Source organism: Clinocottus analis, unplaced genomic scaffold (assembly GCF_023055335.1).
Source record: "Clinocottus analis isolate CAN_PGR_092001 unplaced genomic scaffold, fCliAna1.0.p SCAF_22, whole genome shotgun sequence".
NCBI lineage: Eukaryota > Metazoa > Chordata > Actinopteri > Perciformes > Cottidae > Clinocottus > Clinocottus analis.
This window is the reverse complement of record NW_027175954.1, coordinates 11,192,367-11,220,264: the sequence shown is the minus strand read 5'-3', so window position 1 is coordinate 11,220,264 and position 27,898 is coordinate 11,192,367. Positions and strand designations below refer to the sequence as shown.

Here is a 27,898-nt window from a genome sequence, read left to right as displayed (position 1 = left end):
CTTTAAACAAAAAAAACAACTTGGGTTTCTCCTTTAATATTTCGTTCAGTAACTTCAAAGATCAGAACATTCTCATCTGTTCAGTTCAATAGAAAAACAACTGCAAACCAGCAGGATAAAAGTGGGTATAGTACCTCAGGCACATACAGTTTACAGTCAAAATACAGAAGCAGTTGCAGAGGTTCTGCTGTATACAAACACCCAGTTCACAGTGGTGGTGGATTACAGTAACAGCTTGCTCATGTTAGTTAAAGAGGAGGTTAAACAGCAAAGTGGAGCAGGAAATCCAGTTTTCATATGTATTAACCACAAGTTAACTTTACACACAGGCTACACTGCAATATGATCTTCAAATATGTACTGTAATATTTGATAAATACACTGCTGTATGGGAGCTTCAGATGAACCATAAACATTTCAGGGAAAAACAAATGTCAAATTAAATCACTCTGTTTCTCCTGTCACAATATCTCTTGCTTAAAGGCAGGAAAAGGGTATTCAATATACGCTCTATACACCGACAAATATACTATGCTAACTGTGCTTATCTTTGACCTGTTAAAATCTATTATTGCTTGGTATCCACAGTTGCCCACCATGTAACTCTCAATGGCAGGAGGTCTCACACCTATAAGGGGAATATTACTATACATTCAGTAGTGAACAATGTGCCGATCTAAACGTATACAATCAACTCCAATCATTCTAAAAGTTATTGGTAACACTACATCATAAATCTGCAGCATGACACATGAACATCTCATCTCCGAGACAGAAAACCTATTCCTATACTTTATGTTCATCAGCTTCGACTACCGGGTAGTAATGAGTCAGCTAAAACAAATCAGATAGAAAGAACCCGGGTCAAACTGAAAACCATGTGATATTAAACAAGCCTGGAGGGAAGTGACATTATCTCATTCTTAGATGCCTGGCATGCAGCATAAGTTCCATTGTTTTAACCATTACGGCCACGCATGGCCTACAAACGGAAGAGGTAACGACACTGATGAAGGCAGCAATGGCTGAAATACTGACTCCAGATCCTGGCAGGGACTAAAGTTTTTGTAGCAGGGAAAAAATATTGAAATCTATTCTCGAAAACAAATATTGGGGGCTCGGCAGGGGGAAAGTATTTCAACAGAGGTAAGTTAATGTTGCTCAGTGCTACATTATTCGAGCCCTTAGCTTAAAGAATATAAAAACAAAAATAATTAAGTTCCAGCATGTTTTGTTTTTATATCAAATTATTTATTTATTAATAATTCATTACTTTCCTTTGATCAGTCATTTTCCTTTCTTTTTTTTTAAAGCTTTGGTTTTGACAAACGATATTTGTACAATCTAAACCTTTTTTGAAATGATACTTCAGGTTATTGTTTCCTTTATCAGGGTCATGTCCAGTGTCTCCTATTTAGCATCCTATTGCATGATCAGTGGACAAGAACAGCTCCCACCCTAAATGTGTTTCCTGGGAGGAGTTATGTTTCATCAGCCCTGTTGATCCACCACAGAAAGAAAATTAGTAGATGCAGAACCTTTTTTTTTTTTAAATGCTCCCTTCAGTGTCAATGATATAGCAGAAGATAGTGTGAGTAGGTTCACTGTTCCTTCCTGCTGCATTCTTTGATAGATATGGTGTGATACTAGCCTGAGGCAGCAGAAGTCCATGCGCGGATTATGTGGGGCAAGGAGAGAGGCTTTCTTGTTCAAAAGAGTTCAGCAGGACACGTGGCAACAAGGGAAGACGGCTCAGTTCCAAGTCCCCATTGATGTAGTTCATTAAGGATAGAGAGGCGACAGGGGGTTTGTGTCTGGTTGTTTAGGGGAGGGAATGAGGGAGGTGGTTTGCTGTTTCTTTTCTCTCATAGAAGAATCTTGACCCCACCCTGAGGAGACTGAGCACCCTGGGAGACGCCTCTCGGTGGAGCCGGTCCAAACTCTAACCGTTTCACTAAACTGTAAGACAAGATGAAGCACACACACTCATGAGCAAAACCTCAGATAAAACTGAGAACACCCTTATAGTTAACAATATTTGTTGGCTTTACAGACAAATAAAATAAAAAATAACTCCCTGATAGTTTAACCAATGCTTATTTTGTTGTTTACATCTCAAAATCAAACCGTACAGCTATGTTTAGATAGAAGTAAGATGATCCTCAATGAGAAAAACTGACTTTAATGACACTTCAGACTGCTGATGTTGTTTTCCTCACCTCTCGTACTGAGGAGGGGGGCTCATGCTGCTAGCTTGGATCTCAGAGCCTCTGTCTAAACAAGGACTACCAGGGCCAGCTGGAAGGGCTGGTCTGCTGACAGAAGTGTCGTACACAAAGTCTCGACAGGACGCCAACTTCGACTCCAGATTCTGACAGGGATATCAAAAATCATCAGTTAGCTCATACATGGAAAAAACAACAAAAACATGTCCAAGTGTAATCACTAAGTACTGTGAGGTATCATCATTAAATCTCTTACTCCAACTTTTCTCAGAAGCTCTCCTACAATGTTGAGTGCAGATATTCTGGCAGACGTTGTGAGGGGAGTCCCTGTTAGACCGTCACCTAAAACAAAACAGATACGAGTTCGTGAACACATAACATGTTCATATTAAGTTAGTATAGTCATTTTTTACTGTGGTTATTACTGTAGTCATTGTTTTTGCATTCACCTCGTCGGATACTGGAAGGAGGGGGTGTGGCAAATGAGCTGATAGGTTTGGAGGGTGTGACGGGGATGGATGGGTTAGCAGCTGAGGGGCATGGCAGATCTGTTCTATCCGTGTCTTTGCCCAGGCTGCTGGACGGACGTCTATCCTTATGACGTACAGCCAGCTCCTGGCGAAGGTCTGAGACAAACAGGATTGGGAGGTAGACTGTGACTCAGCTTTTTGAAAATGACAAAGATAGCAATGCAACATGCTTAAAGAAAACCATCAGTTTCCATTACATTCCATAAAGTACAAAAATGTAATTTTAGGCCAAATAGATAATCTGGTAAGTCTGGTAATAATGTGGATACTTTTATCTCGATTAGAAACAGCAATTCAAAACAATAACATAAGTGTCTTGTAACACCAATTCAACTTAAAACCTAAGAGACAAACATCAACTCTACCGTTAAAAGATACACTTAAGCACACAAGTGAACAGCCAACAGCCAGCTGATCAACATGTGCTCTGCACATCTGCGTTTTCACAAGCAAGAAAGAATCTCAAGCCCACACTGACAGTCTACCTTTCTAAAATAAAAAGAACTTTACCCTTGTGTGAATCAGCTTCTCCTCAAATGCTCAAAATACATTGGCAATCAAATTTCACTGAGTTAAGCTATATGTCAGTTTGCAGAGATGAGCAGTTCTTGCAAATTAGAGAAGCTGCAAAGTGTGTGTGCACCTCTGGCTTCATCCTTCAATCTCTGAACGGACTCAAGCAGGTTTTCTTTCTCATCCAACTCGCTTTCAAGAAAGGCATTCCTCTCAATGACATGGTTCATTCGCTGCTCAAAGTCCTCCAGAGACATGATGGTAGCCCTGGGAACAAGAGGATGGGCCATTATAGTTAACACTGGCGCTATTGTGCATATTGGCTCTGTGTGCTAACTTTGTGTGTGTATGTGTATTTAAGACAGGGTCAATGGTGTCATTTGATGATGAGACAATGGCAATAGATCTTTTAAGACACTGACCTTTTGGTCCTCTCCAGGTCATCATTGGACTGCTCTAGCTCTCGGATGTATTTCTGCAGGTGATCTTTCACTGCTGTGGTTTGTGCCAGATCTTCTTCCAGGGTTGAGATATGCCTGAAAGCGTCAGAATGCTGAGCCTCGAATTTCTCCTGCAAACAGCACACAGAAATCAAATTAATTCACATGCCAATGCCTGCGTCGCAGTGTCATGGCAGATTAATCAATGCAACTGCAGGAATATTTAATGAAGAGGATCCATGTATTTTTTCAACATTAGTGGAGGCTAAAATTCCCTTTGAACGCTCTTACTCCCGCTTATCCCCGACAACCAGGGTTTTTTAGGAAACCCTGCATTCACGTTTCTCATTAATGATTTCTTCCCCATGGATCAGTGAACAAAAATAGCAGTCAGCTGCATAACAGTGAGGCAGTTTTTCCCTCGTGCAGGAGCAACGATAAGCTGAATTTGGGTCAGCTAAAGGCTGTCTGTCTTCATCACTCATCAGTAACTGGGGCACCAGAGCTTGTCAAGCACTGTAGGGTCTGGGGCAAATTTACAATCAAGGTGCTTTACCTTTATGTTTTCCAGTTCCATGCGTAGGCGGTTGTTGTCAAAAAGCAGCTCTTTGTTTCGGCCCTCATACTGCTTCAGCTCAGTTTCCAGTTCTGCTTCATACTCTCGGCTCATCTGCTGAAACTCCTGCAGCTCCTCCTGAGCCTCATCAGCCCTGATGACAAAACAATGTTTACTACCAATTAATCACTCACACCGCATGCTGTATATAACACGCATGATTGTTATTTCAGATGCCTGTTTAAACATCCAAAGATTAGAGTTGTCTTATGTAACGTTTAGTATCGTTACCTTTGCTGATGTGCCTCTGCCTGCTCCTTCCAGAAGCCCATCTCCTCTGCTAGTGATGCAAACTTGTGTGACATTGGCTCCACCATGTCTGCAGTTTTGTGTCACGATGTCGGGGACCGGAGATCTAACTGTAAATCAAAGCAAAGGGAAAGCTTTTGATACAGTCCACAACTGCCATAAGAGCACACGCATCTTAAACATCCAAGCAAGATAACTGTTGCGGCTAGCGAATGCTAACATGGTACGGTAGCGTTAGTCTACAGCGCTGTGTGTTTTGATATACTAAAACCACAGAAGCATGTTGTAGCATGTATTCATATCACGTACGAAGAAGTTAAGATTTGAACGGAACGCGTTAGCAACTTTAAAACAGCCAACAGCGGTGTTGGCCATAAGCTAAGCTTTCCAACGAGGCTAACGTAGCTAAGTTAGCTAAGCGACTTCTAGCTAACGTTAGAGAATAACACAGTAAAAACACAAACATCAGTCGGACTCACCTGCATATAAGGGAACGATTAAAACATGCTGTAGCTCCAGAAATGTTTTACGAGCTGAGACTAAATGTTCCAGACTTGTTCAACAGACGTATTGCTATTGTACAAACTAATCTCTCATTACGTTAAGACGACGCTCGATTCACCAACCAAATACAAACGAAGCTTCCCTTCTCTAACACTATTGGACAATAAAGATGACGTTTAAAACGTTTTATCCAATCATGTCACTGAACGCACTTGAAGTTGCGGAAGGCGGAGCTTCAGACACGAGACAATATACTGAGCTGTGAAGGCAAAGTTGTCCGACACAACAAAGAACAACAAAGAAGTCATGTCTGTCTATGTTTGACTATTATCAGTTTTTTGGTGCTTCCAAAAGTTTTCCCACCTAATTTCCACATAGGAATACTTTATAATACCAATGCAACACTACCACAAAGTAAAGCCTCAATGCCCCATAAACCAAGATTAATTCACAATTACTTTGTAAGTATCATATTTATTCCAGGGGAATTATTTGCATTGTATTGTCATCTGCAGATGTTTCTACTTCGCTGGTAGCAGGTATTCTGGAAAACAAAGTAGTTTACAAGGAAAGAGACATGGAATGTATTTACACATTTTACTATACTGGGCAATAATAACATAATGGAGAACAACATAACTTAATTGTATAAAGCCCCTTAAAGCCTGAACAGCTTTACACTTGACACCATCTGTTATGGACATTCCACTTCCACAAAGAATATTAATTTATCTTCCATATTAAATGTAGAGCTGCCACTAGTCCATCTGTCTGGATAAACAAAGGTCTTGTTTTATGTCACTTTCAACATGCACATACAGTATACCGCCTATTGTTAACAACACGTTTATGGATACATAATCACATTTTTTACAGTCCAGACAGCTCTCGTGTTTCTTATATTACCAAACAATCCATGTTTGTATTACTTACTTACTTGCTTACTTTTGATAGACAATCTGTCATCAACCAAAACATCTTCTTATTATCCCACCAGTGGAAAGACATTTTAAACCCTGTGCTATTCTAAAATAAAGGGCAGGAAGTGAAATCTTGCAAATGGAAATTGAATGTACAGATTGCAGGCCAAGGAACATAGATTATATTATAAATTAAAAGTGCAAGGTATTTGAGATCCTGAGAAAAGTTTGCATGGGTCCAGACTTTTGAAACAAGTTTAAAAAGTGTAACAAGTTGACAATGCTGTTAGGAATTCGCAGCATGTCGCCTCAGACTTGGAATGTTCTCATTGACTAAAAATAAGACATCTGAGAAGTAAAATGTCTGTTGGCCAAAATACAGACGCCTCTGTTTTGATATGGATTACACTGCTGTAAGGCAACACATCACCAGCAATTCAGATACATGTACGTGCACAGGTTTGTCTTACGGATCTTCTTTTCCACCACAGCAGATATTGGGGGTTTTTCTTCTGATAAATCAATAGGGAACAAGGAAAATAAAACACATTCAAGGTTAAATCCACCACACAATCAGTTAATTTTAATGAAGTTACACAGATTCCATTTGAAGAATAAATCGTTTTCCTTACCTCAGAGGAATCATTCCTCGGATGTATTAGTTTCTTTGTTGTTCTTGCGTAAGCATGTCTTCTTACTGTCTATCACATCAGTCTTCACCTGACCCAGAGTTCGCAGCAGACACATGGTGTCAAACCCCTCTTCACCTGCCTCTTGCAACAACTCAAGTACCTGTGAAAAAGACACAATACTTATTTTTTCACACAAAAGCAAAAGCATACGCAGATGACAAATTTTAACCATGGACCTACAGTATCTGTGCTGCGACCCACCTGCAGACACTTAAATGATTTGAGTTCGCTCAGATTCTCCTGCAGGAATAACAGGTAGATACTGAGGTCATTGTAGAAGGGCGTGACCACGCCCAAAGAACCAAAGCCTGGCAGCAGCTCATAAGGCCGGAGAAAGCTGGAGCTCTGGCGAGCTGGCCCAAGAGCAGCGTACCCCACTAGCGGAACAAGAAGCACATACACCCCCAAGTTGATGAAGCTGAGCAGCCTGAAAACACCCACTGCCACTAGCTTGCATTGCACAGCAGATGGCACTATGCTGTCGTTCTTCAGCACCCCTGTACGCAGGTCACAGGGAAACTCGTCAGTGAGTGAGGCAAGTTGGATGTAGTAGCCGAGGTAGATGCAGGCCAGCAGGAGTATCAGCAGAGTCAGGCCCCGACATGATAGGTACTTGACCACGAGGGAGTGAGAGAAGCGTTTGGTCTTCAGATATTGCTCCACTAAAGGGTATTTAAAGCAACCCTCGGTCAGATCCAAGGCACTGCAGCAGAGAAGGACATTTTGCGTAAAGACACGAGTGTAAAAATGCAAATGTCATAGTATTTACCTGAAAAATAACCTTGCATCTCTTCCTAAAGAGGACATTGTAGAGAGCAATACATATGTGTTTACCTCTGGGTGTCCTCGGATGAACCTTTGCTTTCTAAGGATGCTAGATTCTTGGCCATTTTGATGGCACGATTGTAAAAGCGGTCCAGCTCCTCCATGATGAAGTTCAGGTCAGAGGAGAGGTGCGGAGCTGCAGAGAAACGCCAGAACAGGGCCGGGATATACATAAGGATGGCCAGTAAGAGCAGGATGTACGGGAAGAACTGAGGAAATCACAGAAAGGGAGACAACAGAAGAAAGATGCATGAGAAAAAGAAGACAACTAATTATTTCTCGACATTTAGGAGCAGAACACAGACTCATCTTAAAGGTGATGTCTTCTAGTGCCCCGCAAAGCAGACTGTGATCCCTTTTATTATAGCTGTAAATTAGTGGTGAGACCATTAGCGGCAGTCTGACTAGATAACAGACCAAGACTGGTATTTATAGTAAAGACCATGAAAGCCCTCCTGGAGACAGGATTAACCAGGAACTGCAAATGGCCCTGTTGACATGGTTGACATTACCCAGGCTCCCTCATGACTGGGACTTTCTTTCACCCGATAGAAAAATGTAACATTCTTCAAGATGGGATAAAAAGGATCATAGTGTCCAACAAGAGGTTAGATCAACAGAAATTCCAGGCTGAAATGTGTTTCTGGACACATAACTGTAACATAATACTGTGCATACGGACAATCAACCCATTCTCCTTTTAAAGTGACTTCTCTCCCCTTTGTTTCAAACAAAGAAACATGACCTTCTCAAGTGCTGTAACACATGACCGTGTTGCTTTTCTTGCCATTTGAATGTGTAAATCTGTATCCCTTAATATAATATAATTTGCAATAGTTTATAACAAACTTCCCTCAAGCAGGCATGTTGACGTCAGGTATTGATACCTAACCATTAAAGATACAAATGTCTTGTTTGGTCTCGTTGTAAACTCCTGTGCATCAGAACGTCAGCTCCTTAGTTATGTAGTTATATAATATGTAGTTATACAATATACTATGTAGTTATATAATAACTACATATGGCCATTTAAGAAGTTGTCTTACAATTCAGATACCGCCTCACGCCACTAACGTCTGTGAGACAGAGAGCCCAGATGTGGGTTAAACATTGACACCATCCCCTTTTGGTAAGCATGTTGGGTGATTGGTAGTTTCCCAGATCTGTTTGACCAAACTCTGCCTATAAAGACCCCCACTGGAAACCATTTGCAGATGTTATCATTTAACACGACTGCACAGTGGTGTAGTGGCTATAGCACTGACGCATCACAGCGCCTCAAGAGGGTCTGAGGTTGGGACCCAGGTCTGGCAGGTCCTTCTGTGTGGAGTTTGCATGTTCTCCCTGTGTCAGCATGGGTGAATTTAAATCTACATCTGGCCTCATTGTCAACTCTCTTGTTGTTGTTTGTGATGTTTTTCTTTGATTCATTTAAGTTCAGGTAGTTATTTTCCAATAGCTAAATTGTGTGTGCATTACGATAATCTTGATTCATCACCAAAATAAATGGTTTATTATGTTATCAGGTTGATTCTGAGATTATATCGGTGGCCGAATAATTTTAACTTAACGCTATAATTGTTTCAATTTAGCTAATTGTCCCTACAATAGTATAACTTTAACATTAGAAAGAAGGTATTTCTTTTTTGTTTAATTGTATGCACATTGTGTAGTCAGTTTCAATGGTCTCAATGGGCAATGAGCATCCACAGCTAATAATTAAAGGAAAAAAAACATGTCACCTTGTGCAGCCATAAGGGTGAGCTGTCACCTTGTTGTTGTAAAGCTGCCCAACAAAATGAGTCCACATATGCGGCCTGTCTCCAAGAGAAGTTAGTGGGAGCAAAGCAGCTGATCTGGGTACCTTGGGGAGGAAAGGGAAGAGTTAATCCAATTCATTTGGCTAATTTTTAAAAAAAGAAACAAACACTACAACACTTGTCAGAGTTCCCTCTTCTGCACTCATGGCCAAATTTTGTTTGTGGGTTGTTTTAAGCATACTATGTGTCAATAATTACCCCCTGTATGGTCACAAATGACACAGATAGCCGGCAGATGAGGGAGGGGGGGGCTGTCATATTAATATTACAGAATGATGCTTTAAACCAACTGAGCACATTCTGAATCCTATCACTGTCACGACTTACTATGACACCTGAATGGTACAGAGCCCTCGTTAATGCTACTAGTAACATCTGTGCTTTCCCTACTAAATGTCTGCAGTGAAAGAAGGCCTACATCGCCATGTAATGTCTTGTGTGTTGAAAAGCCCATAGTTTCTGTCCACATATCCTTCTTTTGTGATAGAATCAATAATTACAACCAAAGTTGCATTTTGACAATAATATGCATGTCAGTACTTGCAGATAAAAATAACAACAGACAATGACCTCAGAGGATTACAGAGATTTGTTAAACTGCTGATGAAACTGTATGTGTTTTGGGTTTTACGAGAAATGCAGATCACCTTCTGTTAATGTGTGTGCCATAAGGTACCAGTTTAAAAACATGCCCAAAGTTCCCACCACCATCATCATTATCATCATTATCATCATTATCATCAGCAGCAGCGGCAGCAGCAGCAGCGGCAACAGCAATGTGACTGCCTCTCTGTCTGGGCGTGAGATAAGCAGAAGGGTGGGGACTTAAACCACACCTTCTCCAACATTCACACCTCTCTTTTTCTGGCTGTTTACACAATATAACTCTCCTCCATTCATGCAGAACACATTGCTTAATCCGCCACTGCCTTTAAATTCGGTTCATTGGAATAAACGTGCTACAGCAGTGGCCAGCGGAAGAGAGACAAAGTAGCTCATGCCGGTCGGATGTGCATTATTCTATGTGAGAAAAAAATGGACAGGATTATAACCTCAGATGATGATGAAGGTTGCTCCTGACAGGATGCTCACAAATTCAAGAACTCACCAACTGACACCTCTTGCGCAAAAGCGAGGGAGATGAGGAACAAAGGCAGACCCACCGCCAGAAACGTGACTATTTTGTCCACCGCCAGCTCCAGACGCACCCCTTTGTACTTGGCCTCGGTGGGGTCTTTTAACAAAAAATCGGAAAATACGTACTCGGTGGCGAGGTGTGCAATCGCCATGACGGAGGGGAACAAAAAGCCGGTGTTGTCTAATTGACGGAAGAGTCGAGTCTATTTTCAATTAGTCCAAAGCGAACTGCGTCTGAGGTTTCAATTAATAAAATGTTGTTGTTTTTTAAAAAACTCACACAAAGTAGAAAGATAAGTAAAGTATAAAACACGGAGCCGTTATTGTTTACCCAGCTCCACTCTCAACTGATGGTTGAACCTACTGTCCTGTTACTGTGGCTCAGACATCAGCGGCAACACGAACACTGGCTGGCTGCCACCCGCTAGAGGGCACTACTGTGCCGTAAAGCGCACCCATCAGGCAACATCATGCATTATAGATCACGTATGGTGGGACACAGCTGTTTAGTGACATAGAATAATATGATAGCCTTTCATTTTGAGTGACATCCCCATACTTAATTGACTTACTAAATGATCTACATATTAAGTAATTTAATCATGCATTTTAATAATGGTTCAAATCAGAATAGTCGTATGTGTTTTTTTTTAAATAAATCATTACATATTTTTCCTATCATGCTTTTTTCCAATGACACACTGAGTCATAACACAATACAATAAGTAAAGCCACAGTCAAATATACAAAAATTAAAGACTGAAAATGAATAGATAGAAGCATATATATATATATATATATATATATATATATATATATATATATATATATATATATATATATATATATATATATATATATTCATATATTCATACATTTCATTCACACTTGTAACCCTTAAAATTAGTTTTATAAACACATACATTATGTTACTGGAATATTATATTGATGGTTGGTTTATTCTAAACCCATACAATATGGTGAAAGTATGTTTATGCATGTGTGTTGTAAAGTATACTAGTAATGAAAATTAATGTTGGTCAATAAAAGAACAATTTGAAGAAAACATTGCTCTCAAATACAGTTAATTAGAAGTAGCTAAAAGTAGCATTAAATAAAAATACTAAAAACTGTATTTACTTCAGTTAATCAATTAAGCAAATTAATCAATCCCAAGAAATAGAGAACATTTATCTACCTTAAGGGCTGCTACCTTTTACAACCTCAAGGTTTTTACTTTGTGTTGCATTTGTTTATTAATTCATACAAATGGCATGCAATGGAATACATGTCAAATCGGATTCAGTACATGCAATAACAGGAAAGATCCAAAATAATGTTCTAGGGGCGTATATAATTATATAGGATCATAGCTGTACGAGTAATCAAATTATTGCACATTGTTTATTGTTAAATGTTTATTATTAATGTTAAATGCCATACACCTTCCGCTAGGACAAATTCCTTGTATGTATTTCCATATTTTGATTAATTTAACTTAGTTTAATTGAAAATAGGGCTAGATTTTAAAGAATATATTACTCTATCCTATTGCAAACATATACGAGTGGCCGCGTGTCAGTCATAACAATAACATTTGCGACAGCTGTGCGTGCTTTCTGGCAAAAGTAGGTTACAAAAAGGTGCGGGGATTCTTGAACGCCCGATAGGAGGAACAACAGTCTTTTGGAGGATGTGAAGGACCAGACCTTCTTAGGTATCGAACACACTTTTTGGACATTACTCGTCATAAGACTATAATTGTAATATTTACCAAAGAAAATGAACGGTAGCATGTGGGGGTAGCAGTTAACTATGTGTCTGTTAAACAAGCTAACAAATGGTGTCTGTTGTTATCTTAACTCAAACGCCAGCTCCAGGCAAACGATTAACGTTAACGTACATTAACGCCAGCTCATTCCCGCTTGCCTGCTGTCTAACTAGCTAGTTAACTAACCTAATTTGGCTCATAATGTAACGCTACTTCCGCCGTAAACAACTGCTGAGACACTCGAACAACGGGAACTTGAGCTAGCTTGGAGCTAATTAAACGTTAACGTCGGTTGCTTAACTTGATTTGTTTCGGGTGAAATGACACTGTTTCGTTAATTGTCTCCAGCTTAGTTAAACGGTTTAACATTGCCAAGTCTCGTGTTTCATACTTAATGACGTGCCCCTTAACTAGCTAGTTGATACATTTGTTACGAAGCAGTGTAGAGTCAAACGCACCTCCATGACCTGTGGACCCGACCTGTGCTTTCTAGATGTGTCGGTAAGGTTTAGCGCAACGTTTTTAGTGTTTTACTTGACCTTAACGTTCCCGACGCAGCGGGTTTTATAAAGGTGACGTAAGCGCATCTGGGTACTTTTAACTTTCGTTTCCCTTTCACAGGAAAGCATGAGAGAAGAGAGGTGACAGTATGGTGAAAGACTTCTCTGGGATGTGTAATGGAAGGACTGGGAAAGGAGAGATCCATATGCAGCTCTAGACCCTTCCCATGGCACAGTCACCCCCAAACGGAGGCCTCAACCCTGCTATGGAAACTCAAAGACTGCTTCCCCACCAATGAGACTACCTCCGTTCATCAGGCAGACAAAGAAGTAGGTATTTCTGTATGTACAGTGCAGGTATCCAAAGGCCTCAGTGATACAGAGGCATGTAGGGGCAGAGTAGAGGAAGTTGAATTAATCTGCATTGTGGACCCTCAATTAAAAGGACAATCATTCATGCCTGTTAGAGCTAGTTCTAGACAACAATCTAGTGCGATTTGTTGTTTCATATTTATCATCTATATTGCCTTACCATGATTTGCAATCAACTTTCTTGCATTTGTAACTCACCCTTTGAAAAATGTCCTATTTCTTGTGCAGAAGATAAATAACATACATTTTGGAATAATTGTAAGCAGTAAGGCCTTTTTTTTCTTTTCTTTTTTTATTCGTGCACTTGTCGCATGTATAATAACTATCAGCTGATAAATAAGCAGCATATTTGGAGACACTGAGCTATATTCTAAATGCAGTATTTAACTGTTGTGAGAGATGCCACAGTACCTTTTTTCTATTTGAAGTTGGCCACGGCAAACCACGTGAAGTTGTTAAATATGGTTGCCGTAGTTAGCTTGTGTGTTAAGGTTGCTGTTAATACCATTTTGCACCAAATCAGATTATTTAGATTAAATGGTTTACCTTTTGCAGACAATTTTAACAGGTTACCGAGATAGCATACAGTGATCAACAGAACATTGTTACTTAAAGTGAAATAATCTGCTGATTATTTTATGTTACAGAACACTTGCATGGATAGCAGAAAGGCTGTGTTGGAACTGAAAGATGTCCCTCCTCCTCCACACCATACATCCTCTTCCCAATCATCCCAGCCCTTCTCTCTGGCCCCTCTCCCTATGCCTCCTCCCTGCTTGCCTCCTTCTCCGCTTATACAAGACTCTCTTCAGCAGCCGCCACAATCACAGCTGCAACAAGAGGGTGCTAGCCCTCAAGTAAGCATTTGCACGCACTGTAACTATTGCAGCACAGATGGCTATGGGTTATCCAGTGGTGGAAGTGTTGTTGGTACCAGCAGCAGCATTGCTGGAGTTGTCTCACTCTATATGGCCCCAGGCTCTCTAGGAGCACCCATTAGCACCAGCAGTATTGGCAGTTCAGGCATTTGCTCAGTAGCTTCATCGGTTCATCAGTATAAACACATTAGCTGCAGGAGCGGAGGTGAAGTTCTTGATTCCTTGCCCAATCTTGGTTACAAACCTCAGCTGTCCTCCTCTATCGCTACCTCTCAGCCGGTTTCATCACAACCCTACCTCTCCTGCTGCTCAGGGCTTCTCCACACATACCCATCTGTACCTCTTACATGCAGTCAACCCAGCCTGTTTCGCTCCTCAGCACCCTTGGCTTCCCCTCTCCCCTGTGTTTCCTCTCTACCCACTCCCTTGCATGGCTCTTGCCTGGCCTCTTCTGGCTACTACACTTGTGGTGTGGACTGCTGCCCATCAGCCAGAAGATCCCAGAGAACCACATTCGGTGATCACCCAACCATCACCACCACAACCACCTCAGCACACTTCTGCTCTAATCCTATGCACCTAAATGTAGAACGCACTGTTTGTGTGAAGGGGGCACACTACTGCAAGGAGTGCCTGTTGAAGGTTGGTAGAGTTCACTTCAATACCTGTGGCCCTCTTTTGTATTTGTGTACCCTAGAGATCACTGTAAGTAACTTTATTCTATGTGCGTGGATGACCCCGCCATGGGAGACCGGTACTTTGTATGCTGTGTTGTAATATGCATTTAGGATTTATTATTAGTATTGCTTGCTGTTGATGTTGGTTTTATTTTTGTATTTCTTTTTCCTCTGACGGTTGTACTGATTTGTACCCATTTGCAGCCCATAAATGGTCTGGCATCAGACTTGGAAAAGGTATGGTCTAATGCACCTATTCCCCAGACTGCTCCTATCCCTATTCCCATTTGTAATGGCTGTGGAACCTCCTCTGATGCCATGATGCTCATGCCGTCAGCCAGCCTTGGCAAGGCTGTCCAGAAGTATGGTTAGTGGACTCTTTGCTATACACTTTTGAATTCCTGCATGTATACTCTTTGTATTGTGGAATATTGTTTGGATTAAGTTTTAAAGCTGTTAAGTGTGTTTTTAAATTGATTGTTTGCAAACTGTCTGTTAGGTTCACCAGAGAATGGCGGTCCTGAAAACATCCCTCCAGTGGGTGTCTTTTGGGACATCGAGAACTGCAGTGTGCCAAGTGGACGCTCTGCTGGAGCTGTGGTCCAGCGTATTCGCAGCCATTTCTTTCAGGGTCATCGTGAGGCGGAATTCATTTGTGTCTGTGATATCAGCAAAGAGTGCAAAGCTGTCATCCAAGAGCTTAACAACTGCCAGGTACCCTCAAAGTTACCTTAAGCGAAGGCACGTTTAGTCGAGTGTCCATGCAGAATTTCTTTCTGTGCAACAATGTCTTTTTGCAATTTTTTTATGCCAAATTGACCTCCATAAAATCACACAAACATGTCTGGTCACTTCCCCCCCTAAAAACATGATTTGTTTTGCACCAGGTGACTGTTGCACATATCAACGCCACAGCCAAGAATGCTGCCGATGACAAGCTTCGCCAGAGCTTGAGGCGCTTTGCTGAGACTCACACGGCACCTGCAACTGTTGTACTAGTATCCTGTGAGTTCATCTCAGATTCCTTAATCCACTACAGACTTGACACCACAAGGGTTTTTGTGATGACACATGTTTTCTTTTCATTTTTATTAGCGGATGTGAACTTTGCAAGTGAACTGAGTGACTTGCGTCATCGCCATGGTTTCCAGGTAATCCTGGTCCATGGCAGCCATACATCTTCAGCCCTACTGCAGCATGCCCACCGGCAAGTGGCCTTCCAGGAGATCACAGCTGATCTGCCACCACGAATGCTTGTCAAAGCACAGGTATGCCTCATAAATGCTTTCACTAGGACTGAACTTCTTTTTTTAATCTACTCTGTTTTAATAAGGTAAGTAGTTGTTGGCAAACTTTACCAAGAACAATTTATTTTCAGTGTGGACTTACCTAGAAGGCAGAAAGGCAGTTGGAATGGGAATTTTTATCATCACAATTATTGACTCACGCAATTTTCTGTTACGGGTCATTACAATTTACAATCTATATTACTCTGAGCCATTCTTCAAATTGTTTTTCACCTAAAAGGAGGACTACTGCTTTAATTTATTTATTTTTTTACGTGTAAATCATACAAACCAGACAGGCACGCTGTCTCTTCCTCCCCTCCCTCAGCCCAGTTTCAACCTCCTCTATGTGCACAACCTCCCTGTCAACTGTGACAAGAGCCTACGGAACGCTGTGAAGCTCAGACTACGCCGCCTATCAGACAACTGTGGTGGCAAGGTGCTAGGCATGGCCCAGGGCACAGCAGTCCTCCGTTTTGGCAGCATTGAGGCAGCTGCGCGTGCCCACAAGCGAATGGAAAATGAGGATGTATTTGGCCGCCGAATCAGCGTCTCCTTCTCCCCACGGCCCAGAGATGATGCAAGTCCTGAACCTGAGGTTCAGTCTCGGCCCCAGACCTATCAAAACCAGGATTTAATGTTTGACCCACCCCCATCCCTATCCTCCTTTCTGCCCCTGGGGATGCCAAGGTCACCCAGGAGGCCACGGCGAACAACACGCCCGTGCCATGCCCCTGGCCCGGTGCCTGAAAGGCCCTACAGCCCCAGGAGGGGGTGCAGTGGGCCTCCCGGTGGTGCTTCAGCCAAGCCCCATCAGGTCAGCAGAATCGTCAGTGTCGGCGTCCCCATCACCTCCGTTGCCTTCTGTCCTTGTCTGGGCTGCAACCCAACGTCCCTCTCATTGCTGCTTTGACTAACCACCTTTAGCTGCTCGCTTACCTTCATTTGTCTGCTTGTGCTCGCATGCATTAGTTGTCATTAGTGCTTCATGTATCCTATTGTCCTGCATATTCATTGGTCATTCAACATATAAGTGCATGAATTCGCCTATTGCTTTTGTGCTTCCCTCTGACTGTTTTTTTTTAGTACATCAGTGCTGATGTACTGCTTTATGCATCTCGCCTGCGCCATGCCTCTGTTAATTTGTTTTAGCCCCTGTAGTTTTCTTCTGATCAAACTGACCGTGAGTGGTTGATATGACTGTCTTCGCATGTCTTTTTTCTCTTGACTATAACCGTCAGACTTGTGTGGAAAACTGGATGAAAGTGATTCTCAAATTCATTACTCTTTAGATGGACTAAAACTAGGGTTGTACAGTAAAGAGAAATTGAGTTGGTCCAAAATGTATCTCATTCAGCACCTGAATTGAAGGAAAAATACAAAACGTATTTAACCTGCACAGTGGGAATATTGTAGTAACATTATCGTTTGGTTTATGATCAACATTTTTTTGGAGAAAAACTCATGACTGTTAGTTATGTACTATGGGTTTAAATACTTGTCAACCACAACAAGCCAATTATCCATCATAATCTTTTCATAGCAAAGCTCTTTACAGAACTAAGATGCACAACATAAGTGTTTTCTAGTTTTATTTTAAATGTACATCCCTCGCTAAACTTCTGAATAGCAGTTTATGCCATTCCCTGACTTTTATCCATGGAGTCTGACATGCGCATGCATGAATGCATGCACACAAACCCATTAACAGTATTCAGCCATTCCATATCTACAGTATTGACATATGCTGCCTCTGTCTGGTTCAGGAACTGGGGAGCTTGGAGGCCAAGTCCAGAATGAACTTCCACCATCTGGAGAAGGGACGTGCCACTTCCTCTTCCCCTAACAGTAATGGGGAGACGGGAGCCATGGAACGGCTGTCCAGGCCTTGCCTCACTGGAGAATCTATGTACAGGAGGAGGTACACACAGGAAAAGGGGTTATTAGACTGAGAAGACTGTCATGAAAATGTCTTTGTTAATTGGCGGCATATAATTATTTTCTAAGGTGCTTTAACCCCAAATATCTACTGCTGTCCTTATGTTTGTTATTTTCCAGCGAGTTAAGTATACACTTATTTGTGATAAATTTTTATTTTTAGGTACTAGTCTATCAAACTGTGTAGCAAATTAAAATAAAGCATTTAGAAGTCTTGGACATTGTTTTGTTTTTTCTCATCTCACTGTGTAGAAGAGAAGGCTCCTACCCTCGCAGTGGGACTGAATCTCCTGCAGAACAAGTGGACAGGAGCTCAGGGGAGTTCCAGATCAGCACACCCTCGGCCTTCAGCAAGTTGAACCTGCACAGGAGCTTCAGTCCTCTCATCCTGTCTCAGGGCTCCTGGTCATCCAGGTGACATATTGGGTCATATTTGAATAAATTAAAATGAATCATTCTTTTTTGCAGAGGGGGACATACTGCTAATACTCCAAAACCTCATATTTAATGTAATGGTAGTTATAATTTAAAAGTTTTCTCTGCCCTTTTAACAAAAGGAGTGCATCGCCCTGCCTGTCCAGCCGGTCCTCACCCCTCCTGGCTGCCACTCATAGCCCATGTCCCGAAGGTTCACCTGAACCGTTCTCGGATGGGGCAGAGGTCCAGGTGGCCAACTTGGACTACAGAATGTCCCGCAAGGATCTGCAGCAGATGCTGCATGACACCTTTTCCCGTTACGGACGGGTAAGGCCAACTCCAGTGACGTTATAGAGGTTTTTCACAGAAGATATTTGATTTGCCGCACTAGAAAAGGTGTAAAGATGATTGTTAAGTTCCATTTAGGGGCTCTGATTTCAGGGTACTAGTGTATTGTGCATGCTTGGTCAGTCTCATTTGGAGCACTTGAATACAACAGAGCCATCGTTGGTATTTTTAGGAACACTTGTGCTTTTCCTACGATGACATACCAAATTGCCGCTGTGAGGGGATAAAGGCCTATTTACTAAAAAATGTATTCATCAAAGATGCCGCAGTCTGAAACAGTCGCTTGTAATAGGTTTGTGTGCAGATTTTATGCTTGACACGTGATACTCTATCTCAGAACCTCTCCTTGTGGTGTCTTGTTTTGTCTAGGTGAAAGCTGTGGAGCTTAGCCCCCACACTGACTATCAGCTCAAGGCCACAATCCAGATGTTGTCCCTGCAACAGGCCATAAGTGCCGTCAGTGGCCTGCACCGTTATAAGATCGGAGGAAAGCGCATTCAGGTGTCTCTGATCACTGGTGGTTGCAACAAAACCCTGTCCATGCTCAGGTACAGTTAAGTGTAGTTGGGTTTCTTTTAGATGGTCTGGTTTGTGGGGAGGAAATTTCAGTTTTTTTCTTCTTTTTTTTTTTCAATTATACAGCACAGAGATCATCAGCATTCTTCAAGATGCACCTGCCAATTGCCTTCCCCTCTTCAAGTTTACAGAGATCTATGAAAAGAAGTAAGTTGCTTTGTCTCAACTGGCATGCAAATGTTAAAAGCTTTACTCATACACATTTTCCACTTTGAGTATAGCAATTCCATAATGATAATATGCTTGTCAGAATAGTTTGTGCTGCCAAATTATATGCTCCTTTCTCTCTTTCTCCAGATATTCCCGTAAGCTTGTGGTTGGAGATCTGTATAGACTACCGGAGGTGGTGGCGATGCGGGAACAGGGAGGCTCAAGGCTGGTGTGCCTACTGCCCAGCACCCAAATTCGTCAGAGTCCACTGGGATCTTCCCAGTCCCAGGAGGGCTCTTCTGCTAGCGGCAGCCCCGTGGTGTTTGAGGAGCTGGAGTACCATGAACCTGTCTGCAGAGAACACTACACACAGCGGAACTTCAGGTTATTACCATTTTGCACGTAGTATAACATTCTGATTAAATTTCTATTTTTAAAATATGTAATGAAACGCACAAAGGTGCAGGCTCCTTCCTTTGTAACTTGTTCTGTTAAAATGTTTTCATTATATGTATTTAAATGGTATTTGCCCTGTTTAATGGTAAGCATGTATTGTTGGCCACCTGGCAGGATCTTCTTGACCTAGCATGTTCCTGTCTCAAAATTGCTCTTCACTATACAACTGAAGCGGAATGGCCCCACTGTTTCCATAACTGATTGTGTGTTTTACTAATTTATTTTTTCCTTACTTTTTTATAGTGAGGCTGACTTTGACCCTGACTCTTATAAGATACCTTTTGTTGTGAAGTCTCTGAGCACCATCGCATCTGAGGTCCACAGTCTTTTGCAGTCACATGAAGGAACTCTTCCATTACTCAGGTTACAACCAGCTCTTTAATGCGTTATTTTGTTAAATAGACACACAAACATTTATGAAGTTTGTAATGTAGTATTTTTTTCCATGTAGTTTCCCAGATTGCTATGGAGCAAAATTCAGCCCTCTGCAGCTGGGCAATGAGATGCTGGGGGATGGTGTTCCTCTGGAGCACCTCATTACCTGTGTTCCCAGTATCACAATTGTCACAGCTCAGAATGGCTTCAAAGTCATTAAGTGGATCCACAACAAACCACCAGCACCAAACTCTGGTAGGAGCATTCAAAATGTTGTTTGAGCGTCCTACAATGCCATATCTAGTGCTGTTTTTACCAGCCAGATGTATCTATTTCTGACATTAAATGTTTTTTAATAATTTATGTAGAGCCATGGATTCAGCGCTGCAAGAGTCCGGTGGGCAACCCACAGCTCATCCAATTCAGTCGTGAGATTATTGACTTGTTGAAGAGTCAGCCTTCTTGCCTCATGCCCATGAGCAAGTTCATACCCTCATACCACCATCACTTTGCCAAGCAGTGCCGTGTCTCCGACTATGGCTACTCCAAGCTGCTGGAGCTACTAGAAGCTGTGCCACATGTCCTGCAGGTATTAAGGTTAATGACAATCTTAGTACTTTTGTGTGTATGTAGCCTACATATTGTGTTTATTTTTATTTTCTTTGCCATCAGATATTGGGTATGGGTACCAAGCGTTTACTGACTCTGACTCATCGTGCTCAAGTGAAGCGCTTCACCCAAGACCTTCTCAAACTACTTAAATTTCAAGCCAGCAAACAAGTGTCAACCAAGGACTTCATGCAGGCATACCATTGGTCAGTCAGCATAGATTGGAGCTGAAGATGTCTTTACAATGCCTTTGTGTTTTGTAGAGGTTTTGATTTCATCCAGATAAATGCTAGCAGTTTACCTGTGGGTCTGCCGTGAATACAGCTCATTAACAGTTGGAGAAAAGTATTCATGATAAGATGGATCGTCAGTGTTAATGTTTGTAATGTAATCTTGTGTATCAGGTGCTTCTCTAGAGACTGGAGGATAATCGACTATGGCACATGTGACCTGATGGACCTGCTGAATGAGATCCCAGACACTACCATCACTATTACACATCAGGACATGGATACAGTGATCTCTGTTCCCAAGAGAGGTATGTTTAAATCAGTTTAAGATATTGAAAAGGCTTATTTGGAAGTCGTGAAATGATGATCCCAAATGTCTCTGATGAAACTGATTTTAAAAAGTAACATGTTGCATTGCAAAATCTTTGTGCTCTTAAATAATTGTATTTAACAATATCAAACTTGAGTATCCAACAGTAATAATTTTAAGCAGATCATTTAAAGTATGTAAAAAACATATTCATTAGAGTTCCCTCTTGTGTACTTTCAGATCGTACAGTGGAGGAAATGGAACGCACTAAACAGTTTGGGAAGGAGGTGGTGGACCTCCTTCGTCACCAGCCTCACTGCCGAATGGCCTTCAGCAAGTTCATCCCGACGTACCACCATCACTTCGGTCGTCAGTGCAAACTCAGCTACTACGGCTTCACCAAGCTCATAGAGCTCTTCGAGGCAATCCCCAACATAGTTGTGGTGAGTTACAAAGACTGTTTGTGTGCAGTCGAATGCCTTGTGGTCCTCGGTGCACCAACCCTCAACAAGGAGGAATTAAAGTGTAATTGTGTTCTGTAATGATGGTCTGGATATGTTGTGCTGACTAGAGAAAGGATTGCATGTACACAATATTATCTCAAAATGGTGACCATTCATGAGTAATTTGCTTCATTGAATAAACTTGATAATTCAATCTGACTTGCTAATAGTTCATTGTTCCCATTGCATTTGCTCCTCCTGTATTTATACAGAATACTTCTGTGTCGTATCAGGCTTTTATGTCATGGGCTTGGAATGCATCTTTTTCGTCAAGTGTAAATGACTTTTCCTTTGTCTCTGCCTGAACACTAATTTAACCTCTGTCCCTACCTTTGCTCAGGTGTTGGAGTGTGGTGAAGAGAAAGTGCTGACTCTGACAGAAGTGGAGCGCATTAAGGCTCTGGCAGCTCAGATGGTCAAGCTGCTTCGGGCTCAGAAGAACTCCAGCCTTCCTGTCAGCCAGCTGCTCACAGAGTACAGCAAGACCTTCGGTTATGGTCTCCGCCTGCAGGACTACGATGCCAGCTCCCTGCCGGCGCTGCTGACCAAACTCTGTCATGTTGTCAAGGTAAAGAAACTTCTATTGGAGTTACAAAAAAATATGTATTTCAGTGTGTTTTTGCCACAAAATAATCCTGATGTCGCAATGTTACTCTTTTGGCAAGTCTAACTAGCTGATTAATGAGCCTATCCATGTATTTCAATACCTGTTGGGAAGAAATTTGGAAACTTTCCCAGAATTTTACATAGACTCTTAAGCAAATTCCCAGCTTCTCTTTTGCTCCAGAAACAAAAGACAAAAGCAGAACGGTAAAGGAAAGCACAGTCGATGGTGGTTGTTGAATCCAAATAAAAACAAGCTGCAACTTTTTGACATCCTTGGTAAGATCAGTGGTTTTATATAAATAAACAATTTCAATTTCAAGGTGGCAGATGGCTCAGTGAGTCGGGAAGTGCAGTTGATCAACAGGAAGTCTTTGCGCTCACTGACCTCCCAGCTGCTGGCTCTGCTCATGTCCCAAGAAGAGCAACAGGTCACCAGGGGTCTCAAAGTGGAGGAGCTGAGCCAGCATTACCTAACAGTCCATGGAGCCCCCCTCAACCCATGTGAATATGGGTTCCTCTCTCTCAGCGAGTTGCTAAAGAGCCTACCTTACCTTGTGGATGTGAGTGGAGGATTTTGTTTGGCCTTTTTCTTCAATATCATTCAAGCTTTCTACATTTTTCTTCGACTAAAGTTAAATTTTCTCTTTGCATCAATGTGTCACCATTTTTATTGCGTAGTTGACCTGTACCTACACACGGAGGTGGAGCTGAGTGTGATTTTTCTTCTTTCACAGTTGTACCATGAAGAAAATGATAACAACAAAGCTGGCAACACTGCCAGTAGTTATGGTGAGGAGTGGGTTCGGCTAACCAGACTTTACCACTTTGCCCGTAATGTCCGCGGCCTCCTCCACACCTACCATTACAACCAGATCTTCCTGACTGAGTTCCAAGGGGCTTATAACAAATTTACATGCTGCAGCCTTGAACCACGTTCCTACGGATACACCAGCACTGACGAGCTGCTCAGCGCCATTCCACAGGTGGGATTTAATATCATGCTTTTCATACTTTTACTGTAATATGTCTAAAACACTTTGTCCATATCGACTGCCTATAGAAAAGTGAGATCTGTCGGTGATATTTATTATCGTACTTGATTCAGACCTCATTATCATTTTTTATTGTTTTTTTTTTTTTTTAGGCCCTGCACAACCACAACCCACAGTTGTAGCATCATCTGCTTAATTTGTTTGATTGCTTTGTATCATGTCATCATCAGGTGGTCTGGATCAAAGGGCATGGTCACAAGAGGATTATCGTTTTGAAGAACGATATGAAAGGTAATGCTTCATTTATTAGTCAAGCTTATTGGTTGCAATTAATGACATTTACACAGGCTGTGGGCTGAAGGGATCACATGACAGAGGTCTGACCTGGGGGTGCTCTTTGGGAATACCTGGAAAAGTGCCGTTTTCAGCTGATGCCTACAAAAATGTATGAAAGCTGTATGACGGGGAGGTGTGTTTTTGTTTAGCAAGGGCAAGCCCTTCAGTTCCTTGCAGCCCACAGCCAGGAGAGATCATGGAGAGCCCAAGAGACAGCCCGATTAGCAACGCAACTTCTGGAACCCAGAGTCCAGGTAACATGGGTCAAAAGTATTGATACCAAGTACTCAAGATTTATTTTGCCGTTTCTTCGTGACTTCTTATTAAGAATATAGTGAATTAATTATAATGAACTGTGTGATAGAATAATGTTTAACTTGCAATGAAGGTGTCATTTGAAAGACTGCTCTGCTTCTGATCAGAAAAAAATAGATGAAACCAATTGATCCTCTCTTTACCTGCCAGGTGGCGATGTTGTAGTAGAATCAGAGCTGCTTTGTCTGACATCACCAGTAGATCTACTGTGTGGTCCTGTACCATCCTGCCTACCGTCACCTCAGCTCCATCCAGACCCTGTTCTCCTCCAGGAGACAGATCTGATTCACTTTGAGGAAAAAGGTTCAACCACAGGTCAGTTTTTTTAATTTTCCACGTTAGATGTATTTGTATTGCGTTTAAAACCCATATCGGTTAAGAAGGAATTGAAAGTTCAACATTTGTACTTTTGTTTGGTAATTAAAGTTACCTTTCTCTTAATTTTAACACCAAAGGCCACTAGGTTTGATTATGTAGCAATGGAGTTTTTCCCATTTGATTTTTAATTTTCTAATCCCGAATGGTAATCATTCAAAATGAAGTGTGCTTTAAACGCCAGTCAGCTTGTCTGCGACTTGTGTATTTTGAGGGTTTTGATGCTTAAATCTGAAATTTTGACCTACGTGTCTTGATTTCCTGATTGTTCAACTAATTCATTAAGAAATTGGTAGAAAAATGGCCTTGCGCAGATATGTTCAGAGTGCTTTTATTTTATCAAAAGGCATGTTAGAGAAAATGCAAAAGATGCATTTCAATGAGCAAATCACCCTTTTTTTATTTACATATTTTCAGTCTTTTACTTGGCGTAAGCTCAGTCTGTACTTGTGTCATTTCAGTGTGTGGTGAACCTGATGTGGCAGCTGTTCCTGACGGCATGTCTGATCAGCCTGGCATCAGAGACAACTCTGCAGTCGCCAAACCTCCTTCACCACCGCCTAACATGACATGCACCATGTCAATGGACAGTCCCAGCAGAAGAGCTTCACGCAGCAGAATTAAGCTGGCTGCAAACTTCTCATTTACAGCAGGCCTATGATCCTCTTCGCACATGCACACAAAGCAATACTAGCTCACACATAGTGTAACTCTAAACACAAGAGTTGACCAGCTACAGTGAACAGAAGTGACACCAGAGAAGCTTTGTTGGTGTTGTCCCTTCTACATCCTAAGACGGGTTGTTGCTTTCTTCTTATTTGTCATCAGCGATCTTTGTTCTCTTTGTTTGCTTCTTTCACAATCAGTGAGTTCTTCCGATGATGTTCACCAAGCTGTGATTTTCTTCTTGCAGATTTTCTGCAATTCTTTAGTTCGCCACATTCATCAACTGTAGCCCGTGTTTGTCTTTACCTCGAGGGAAGTTAAATTATATTTCCATGTGCATCTTCCGTTCAGAGCCGCGTTGTCAAAGAACACTAGCTGGCTTACAATGAACGAAGAGTCTAAAGATGAGTTGGTTGCACAAAGCAATGGGAGAACGGCCAGGGATGACCAAGTTTTCTATGTTAAATCCAAGAAACGTACTTGCCCAAATTCTCCGGTCATACAATTGACAAATAACAGAAGGCTTACAGAGAAATTTTGTTCATGTACCATATTGAGGAACCTTCTCGTGTACTACTTCCTTGTTGTATCCCTTGAAGATGGAGCATTTAATTTATGACATTCATTTTTAAATTCCTGTGAAAGTTTGGGGTGATTTTGCTTTGTCGGTGACCTTAAACATGTCATCCAAACTGAACGCTAAGCACCTGCTCGTTTCAGTCCTCTATGAGTAAAGCACTAAGGAATTCTCAAGAGGTAGCTTCTCTTTGAGGTATATTCTCTTCTTTTGTCTGTCATGTAGCCCAACGATCGTATTTTCAGTTCCTTTTATATTATGCAGAGTATTAAGTTGTCTGTGGAAGAGTTTGGCCTAAATGTGTGTGTGTGTGTGTGGTGTATTTGGTGGCAATTTTTTGTTGTAACTGCACATTGGTGTTCATCGTTCAGGTTGTGGCTTTTGTTAACAAAAGTTTTTGAACCGTTAATTCATCGACGGCACAGTTTTGATTGATATTGAGACAAGCACTGCTCTCAGGAATTTTTATTCTTGTTGTACTTTGACTTAATTTATTGCAGAGAATTTTGGCTCGTTTCTCCAGGGCCACTAAAGAAGGCCTTAAAGGGGAAAAGGCCAACTCTTTAATACTACGGCCAAATATGTGCTCCGGCAGCAGGAACTGAGATATACTTTGATTGTTCGGCTTCAGCCAGCAGCCACTGTGTTCTTTTTAGCCGTGTTTTGTGTGTGTGGTTTACACTGGACTAGGTGGTGTGAAATATGCATGGTGTGCATAAGTGAGTTTATGCTGGTGTAAGCCCAGGAGGAGCAGACGGGAACAGAAGATGGTAAGACATTCTTTAAGATCAGTCTTTTATTTCCACCACGTTTTAGGGATTTTGGAGTTGGCTTCACCCTTGCAGTTGCCACATAAATGCTCAAGGTTTTTAAGAGTTAACCTTGTTGCTGGTCAGCACTGTCTGTGGTGCTGTCCATGTCTGAGTTGAAGAGTTCAAGGGGAGCAGGGAGCACTCCTCTGAGTTTTTGATTTTTAATGCCGAGGTGGTTGGTTGTGTGATTTTTAGGGGAAAGAGATGGGTCGGGAGGCGGTAGGCTGTTTGTGGAGCACCTTGGAGCCTCCGGGCAGCCTCCTGAACAGACTGGCGCGTACAAAGAGGACCTTCTGCGGCTCTCTAGAATCTGCTGGGCTTTTACAATGGCTTGTATTTGCCACGGTGCCATCGTATCTCCCCATCGCCCACATCTTGCATAAAGGAGTTTTTACTTACTGATGTGTTCTTTTTCAAATTTCCCTGTGTCTCAAGTGTGGACAGGACTGCTGGCTACTAAATTGCCACCAAATAATGTCTGCTGCCATGAAGTTAACACGACCGAGCCGCCGCTGAAGTCTGAGTGTTGTTTGTGTTCAGAGAAAAGGCTCAAAGAATGGGTAGGAGCCCATTTACTCAGTTTCTGTCCAGTTCCAGTGTTTACCTCTTTAGCCAGCGTTAGCAGTGTTATTAATTTACTTTTCCGATTTGAATTTAGACTTAATATGAAAAGCCTTTTTAAAGCCGAGAGATTCCACCTGCCAACTTGCCAAAATAACTGAAATACCAATCAAAATGTTTTTAATTAGGGCTGTTGGGGTCAGGTCTCTCCTGCAATGTTTTACTGACTGTCTTTGATGAAGGGATGAATAGTTAATGATAAAAAGGGGCTGAAAATAATTTAACTTTGGCAGTACGGATGTATTACGTTTTGTGACTTTAAGCAAACCCTAGCTCTCCCCAGAGCACTGCAGTGGCAACTAACTCATGAATATATTTAACTTCTCTGTTTAGCTTCTCTCTTAGCTCTCTTTTTGGTTTGAACAGCGAGAAGCTATTGTACCTGTCAAAATATGCACTTTTGCATAGTTTTGGTTCATGAAATACAAATGTGGAATTGGGTAGTGGACTGGGAGGGGCTGTAATGTTTTTGTGTCTTAACCTCTGTTCAACTGAATCTGATTCACGTTGCACAACAAGAAAATGTTTCCTTTATTCAGCAGTGTCCTTTAATCTGCCTTGTGATTACTTTGTGTTTACGGTCTCACTGTTGTGTCCTTTACAGTCACCTCTCCCTCCTTCGCACAGTTTTACTGCCTTGCCACACCAAGTCACTGTAACAGTAACGTTGAAGGGACCAAAAAAATATTTCTGTTAATAAATTTCACAAGCATCAATTTTGCCTCGTTTCA

General features: G+C 41.7%; 3 protein-coding genes across 8 annotated transcripts; 1 reads left to right on the top strand and 2 right to left on the bottom strand.

Annotated features, from left to right (window-relative positions):
* Positions 1–14: 14 nt before the first annotated feature.
* On the bottom strand, positions 15–6,495 carry LOC137792972 (nuclear distribution protein nudE homolog 1-like). Of its 4 annotated transcripts, XR_011078177.1 has the most exons (10): positions 5,053–5,208; positions 4,556–4,683; positions 4,265–4,418; positions 3,691–3,839; positions 3,399–3,535; positions 2,675–2,851; positions 2,482–2,567; positions 2,220–2,371; positions 1,652–1,959; positions 15–1,497 (listed from the first exon to the last, which is right to left on the bottom strand). XR_011078177.1 is itself a non-coding variant. In XM_068588833.1 (9 exons), the coding sequence occupies exons 2-9, from the start codon at positions 4,639–4,641 to the stop codon at positions 1,866–1,868; spliced, it is 1,035 nt and encodes a 344-aa protein (XP_068444934.1). In that variant the 5' UTR covers positions 4,642–4,683; positions 6,468–6,495; the 3' UTR covers positions 15–1,865. The 4 variants fall into 4 exon arrangements, 3 of the variants coding, with proteins under 3 accessions (XP_068444934.1, XP_068444935.1, XP_068444933.1); XM_068588833.1 differs by lacking the exon at positions 5,053–5,208 and adding an exon at positions 6,468–6,495 and having other exon boundaries at positions 15–1,959; XM_068588834.1 differs by lacking the exon at positions 5,053–5,208 and adding an exon at positions 6,015–6,456 and having other exon boundaries at positions 15–1,959.
* A 134-nt stretch (positions 6,496–6,629) lies between these two features.
* LOC137792971 (pannexin-1-like) lies at positions 6,630–10,818 on the bottom strand. Its single transcript, XM_068588831.1, has 5 exons — positions 10,443–10,818; positions 9,257–9,378; positions 7,524–7,723; positions 6,891–7,392; positions 6,630–6,789 (listed from the first exon to the last, which is right to left on the bottom strand). Exons 1-5 carry the CDS (start codon positions 10,621–10,623, stop codon positions 6,640–6,642), a joined length of 1,155 nt encoding a protein of 384 aa, XP_068444932.1. The 5' UTR covers positions 10,624–10,818; the 3' UTR covers positions 6,630–6,639.
* A 1,281-nt stretch (positions 10,819–12,099) lies between these two features.
* Positions 12,100–27,883, top strand: LOC137792923 (meiosis regulator and mRNA stability factor 1). Of its 3 annotated transcripts, none has more exons than XM_068588739.1 (27): positions 12,100–12,188; positions 12,864–13,072; positions 13,762–13,971; positions 14,874–15,036; positions 15,169–15,383; positions 15,557–15,674; positions 15,765–15,937; positions 16,284–16,772; positions 17,722–17,876; positions 18,146–18,307; positions 18,451–18,637; positions 19,028–19,206; positions 19,301–19,381; positions 19,532–19,768; positions 20,084–20,203; positions 20,292–20,470; positions 20,584–20,804; positions 20,888–21,030; positions 21,229–21,362; positions 21,605–21,807; positions 22,208–22,435; positions 22,794–23,033; positions 23,208–23,456; positions 23,696–23,756; positions 23,951–24,055; positions 24,267–24,431; positions 24,953–27,883. In XM_068588739.1, the coding sequence occupies exons 2-27, from the start codon at positions 12,920–12,922 to the stop codon at positions 25,150–25,152; spliced, it is 4,770 nt and encodes a 1,589-aa protein (XP_068444840.1). In that variant the 5' UTR covers positions 12,100–12,188; positions 12,864–12,919; the 3' UTR covers positions 25,153–27,883. The 3 variants fall into 3 exon arrangements, with proteins under 3 accessions (XP_068444840.1, XP_068444838.1, XP_068444839.1); XM_068588737.1 differs by having other exon boundaries at positions 13,762–14,634; XM_068588738.1 differs by lacking the exon at positions 16,284–16,772 and having other exon boundaries at positions 13,762–14,634.
* Positions 27,884–27,898: the final 15 nt, after the last annotated feature.